The sequence below is a fragment of the Pteropus alecto genome, unplaced genomic scaffold (assembly GCF_000325575.1).
Source record: "Pteropus alecto unplaced genomic scaffold, ASM32557v1 scaffold90, whole genome shotgun sequence".
Classification (NCBI taxonomy): Eukaryota; Metazoa; Chordata; class Mammalia; order Chiroptera; family Pteropodidae; genus Pteropus; species Pteropus alecto.
Window position 1 is genome coordinate 487,236 of NW_006429894.1, and position 4,646 is coordinate 491,881.

Consider the following 4,646-nt stretch of genomic DNA (forward strand, 5'->3'; position numbering starts at 1 on the left):
CCTCCCGCCAGGCTAAATATACCGCGTGTGCGCAGGGCTGGCTCCCTCTGCTCCTGGTGCTGGGAATACAAATGTCACCCAGCGGCTCCAGCCCTCCGCGTGGCACCTGCTGTCTCCACTTGGGGACGGCCCTTCCTCTCCTTGTCGTGGTTTGCTCTGCCTTCTGCTCCAGACCGTGAGCTTCCAGAGGGCAGGGGCCTTGCTGGCCTGTCGTCACGGGCACGGGTAGTGCTCAGGGCACAGTGGCTGAGTCACCAGAGGAGAGGACCTGTCCCACTGACCAGCTCAGTGGTTACAGCCAATTCGACTTAGTCATTTTAAGTAGATCAGATTGATAACTATTTAAGTTCATCCTGTGGTTTAAGCTTTTCGTGGGCATATTAAGTTTTGCTGAATAACTGAATAACCCCCCAAATTTCCACAGCATGTCACTATATATGTTCCCCCATCGCAGAGCTGGGTGGCGGTTCAGACTGGAGAGATGACTTCCTTCAGGTGGCCATTCGCAAGCCTAGAGCTCTTCCATCATGTGCCTTCTCCAGCCCTGGGATGTCGCCCCCTCTGCTCCCACCAGCCCGAGGAGACAGAACACAGAGAAGTGTACATGGGTGGGGGGATCGTAGCAGCCAGTGGTCCCGCATCACACATCGCTTCCTGTCCTCTCCCACGGGGATCCTCTGGCAGCAGGGAAATGCCATCCAGCTGTGTGCCCCAGGAGGCGAGAATGTAGACCAGTTATCCCAACCCTTCCCAGGCCCACCTCCATGGGTCCAGTGGTGTGACTGCACCTGTATTTTCCGTCCTGGGACGCAGGGCCTGACTCAGGAGCTCCATGAACACTCCCCGAAATACCGGGCTTGGGATGAGCCTGTTTTCCTAGCGTGAAACGCCAAGACAATGGCTTCTGCGAGAGCGCACCCCAAAGCTTTGACCATTACAGAATTTACTTTGTCTGATGGCAAGTCTCAGGCTACGCCTCCCTTTGGTGTAGGCTTCTGCTGCTTACAGAGCCCTGAGCCCCAGCACGCCTGAGCCCTGTCACCTCGGCCACCAGAGGGCAGTGTGGGCTGCTTGTGACGATGACACTGACCCACTTCCAAATTTTGCAAGTCCGCCTCCTTCAAAACGTGGCTGATGACCTTAGAGGATTTCTTTGTTTGCTTTTCCTATTCTATTTCATTTGGAAGCGAATGAAGGATCCTCTGACAGGAAGCTGTCACTTGTGTAGAATGGTGAGTCCAAACTTCTGTGCCCACCCACATCCCTCCCTCCCTCCCTCGGTCTACAAACATCTCCGTAAACTGTCTTTTGACTTTAGATGTGATATATTAGAGGTACTTCCATCACGCTGACCCTTCTTGGTGATACGAATCTTTGGGTAGCAAGTGCTCTCTGCTCCTAAGACTGTGGAAATGTCACCGAAATCTGGGAGACCTGCAGAGATCAGCGGAATCTGTCACAGTGGTAGATCTGTCCGGCCAACGTCGCGTCCACACTGGCTGCTGTCCCCAAATCGCGGAGTCTGTCTTCCCCTGGAAAAACTGGCCCAAATCCTTTATATCGCTAAACAGCATTTCCAGGTGGTGAGGACAAAGCCCTTTCATCTGCTTTTATTGTTATTGTTGTAGTTGCGAGTTTATTGTTTACCAAGTGCTTTCTCTTTAAAACAGCCAGGCGGAGCGAGTTTGCTCCTCTCTGAAACCCGAGTTTTTTAATCCGAGGGGCCGAGCGCGGCAGCTCAGTAGGCGCACGAGGGCCGGACCCCTTCCGTTTCAGGTTTGGAGGGCCGACGCTCCCTTTTCTTGTCTGCTCGGGGTTGAGAAATGCCTCCCGGTCCCTTGCGCGGGAGCCTGGGCGCCCAGGAGGAGGCGGGCCTTGTTGCCTGGGCGACAGCAGGGGAGCGGCTGAGAGGCTGCTCCGGCAGCCAATGGAAGCCTGGAGAGGCGGGGTCAGCCGGGTCTCGGGCTGCGGCGGCGGCGCTCGCAGGCGAGCGGTCGGACGTGGGGGAGGGGTGCGGTGTAGTAGGGGTCCCGGGGGTCCTGGCCGACCCCAGGCCCCGGGTGTGGCGGGCGCTGCCTGGCCATGGGGTCAGGGCAGCCACACTCTGCACCCCAGTTCTCCTGTGGCCTGAGCGGGCGGAGATGGCGGAGGGCGGGGCTCGGCGGGTCCAGGAGGGCATTCGGGGCCCCAGGATGCCTCCTCTTTCTCCCTGGTATCCCCAGAGACCGGGGGAAGGGATCACAACACTTGGCGGCGGGGTGCGGAAGCCCAGCCCTCCGCTCCCTTCCACTCCCAGGTCCGGCCGCGGCCCCCACCCACTTCCGACTCGGTGTCCCTTCTGCAGGTGTCCGGTCTTCCGGCCGCCGGACTGGCAAGCATGAAGCTCCTGTGCTTGGTGGCTGCGGTCAGCGGTTTGCTGGCGCCACCAGCCCAAGCCAACAAGGTGAGTGGGCGGGGCCCGCAGCACCTGCGCGCCTCACCTCCCCCCCCTCCCCGCCTGTGGACGGGGCTCCCCAACCCGCCCCTCCCCTGAGCGCCTTCCCCTTGGGGGTGTGCCCTCAGGGGCGAGACCGCAGGCCTCCCTGTGGGTAGGGCGAGCGGAGGGGAGGGGGTCCAGCAGGGATTTTGTGTTTGGGGCAGTGACATTAATAACTGCTGCTCAGGGAGACTCGCATAGGACAATGAGTAGCAGCAATGCGCTCTAAGTGTGGAGTCCCACACAGATGGAGGTTTCTGCAGGGAGGGTGACCAGCCCGATGCCCCGGAAATGGTTCGGATCCAGGTTTGGGCAGGCCAGTGGAGTAAGCGATCCCGAAGGCCTCCAAGGCTTCCAGTAGGTCTGAGGTGTTAAAACACAAAATCCAACCGAGTAAATTTGACCATCTCATCGGCCTGAATAAGCGCTGTGTGAACTGGGCAGCATGCCACCTAGCAGCTAGGAAGGCAGTCGCAGGGGCTGGACAAAACAGGAGGGTTATACAGGAAGAAGGGTGGGGCAAGGGAGCTAGTGACAAAAGACAAGTGCGGATTGTTTGGGGGCAGGGACGTTTCGGCTTTGGGGGTGAGAAGGGGAAGGGTTTTATGTAGTTGCTCTTTCAGTGTTGCAAGGAGAGGGCCCATGTGACAGGTGATCTTCCTGGCGCTCTGCCAGAAAAGCCCAGACTGGTTGATGAAGATGATGTTTCTGGGAGAGGCTGGCATTGCAGTCAGATGGGGTCATCAATCCAGGTTTGGGATCATGGAGCTTTAGCAGGAGCGATGATGCCATTCGGGACCTGGGGCTTTTCTTTGACAGAGGGTTTGTGTCCACTCCATCTGGGGAATTCCTAGTTGGGATGAGAGTATTTGTGGGTGTCCCTTACCCGGTCCAGAGAGGAAGAAGGTTGAGAGGGGTGCTTGAGTAACCCATAGAAACAACCCCCCGTTTCTCATTCACCACCCCGCACCTCCCCTAGCCTAACCCAGGAAGTCGGAGAGGGAATGGGGGGAAGAAGCCAGCCACCAAGACTGCTGGGCAGAGGTGCACACCCAAGGGTGGGCTCAGGATAGAGGACTGTCTCTGTGCCCCCACCCACAGCACCCTGCAAGGGGATGACAGCTTTCTGTGACTGTAGAGGACTGTCTCTGTGCTTGCCACGTGCCCCCACCCGCAGCACCCTGCAAGGGGATGACAGCTTTCTGTGACTCTCGTTTGCCACCTGGACAGCCGGTCTCGAGGACCCTGTGACGGCGTGTCCTTCCTACAGAAGTTATTCCTTGCTGAACTTGGGGGTGGGGAGAGGTCGGGACCACTCACGGGGTCCCCTCACAGGACGGGAGCTGCGCGTTGAGCGTCTGGCTGGAACCCGACCCCGGGGCATCCCTGATACGTGCTTTCCCTCCAGAGCTCTGAGGACGTCCGGTGCAAGTGCATCTGCCCGCCCTACAGAAACATCAGCGGACACATTTACAACCAGAACGTGCCGCAGAAGGACTGGTGAGGCCTGCGCAGGCTCCGACCATTCTGCCTGGGGCCCGTCCCGCTCGCGAGGTGCGGGTGTGGAGTTGGGACCGAGGCGCAGTGTTTGGTGGGAGTTGAGGCGGCGTTTCTAATCCCCGCTCCTGGGGGCTGGGACGCCCCATCCTCGGAGCAGGGAGCCGAGCGCGGGTGGGGGCTCCGTGAGAAGGGGGTGCAGGCCGGGTGGGCTTCGAGGAGATCCAGGCGCCCCGACCCCCCCGCCCCCAGGAGCTCGGTTTGTTGTATTTCCCCAGCTTCACGGAGATGTCATGGACAGGTAACGTGTAAGTCGGGTGTACGGTGATGACTCCGTACACATAGGTGAGGCTGATTATCCATCGCCTCAGTTACCTGTGAGCAGTGAGAGCGGCAAAGACCTGCTCTCAGCAGCCTTCGCCTTCATAGCACCGTTTCGTTAGGCACAGTCACCGTGCTGTGCGTTAGATCCCTGGAAGATTTTGATTCACGAAGCCCTAAGACATGAAATCCTGGGGAGCCCCGGGGCCCTCTGTGTCTCGTGGTCATCTCGTGGTCATAGTCCAGAGAGCGCTGGTGAGCGCGCTGATGGACCCTGTCCGCCCGCACCGGACGCCGAGGCCTCAGCCCCACAGCCCGCAGGCACCAGCCCTACCAGCGCAGTCACCGCGGG

General features: G+C 59.3%; 1 protein-coding gene across 5 annotated transcripts in view; it reads left to right on the plus strand.

Annotated features, from left to right (window-relative positions):
• The first annotated feature begins 1,076 nt into the window (after positions 1-1,076).
• Positions 1,077-4,646, plus strand: part of TMEM9 (transmembrane protein 9) — an 11,356-nt gene continuing 7,786 nt past the window's right edge. The window contains exons 1-5 of one of the 5 annotated variants that reach the window (XM_015587555.2): positions 1,077-1,232; positions 1,319-1,583; positions 1,671-1,776; positions 2,345-2,443; positions 3,885-3,976. In XM_015587555.2, the coding sequence (XP_015443041.1) occupies positions 2,378-2,443; positions 3,885-3,976 (158 nt within the window). In that variant the 5' untranslated portion in view covers positions 1,077-1,232; positions 1,319-1,583; positions 1,671-1,776; positions 2,345-2,377. Of the gene's footprint in view, positions 1,233-1,318; positions 1,584-1,670; positions 1,777-1,924; positions 2,012-2,344; positions 2,444-3,884; positions 3,977-4,646 lie in introns of those variants that run through there. The other 4 variants (XM_015587564.2, XM_015587573.2, XM_006904428.3 and 1 more) reach the window with 4 other exon arrangements.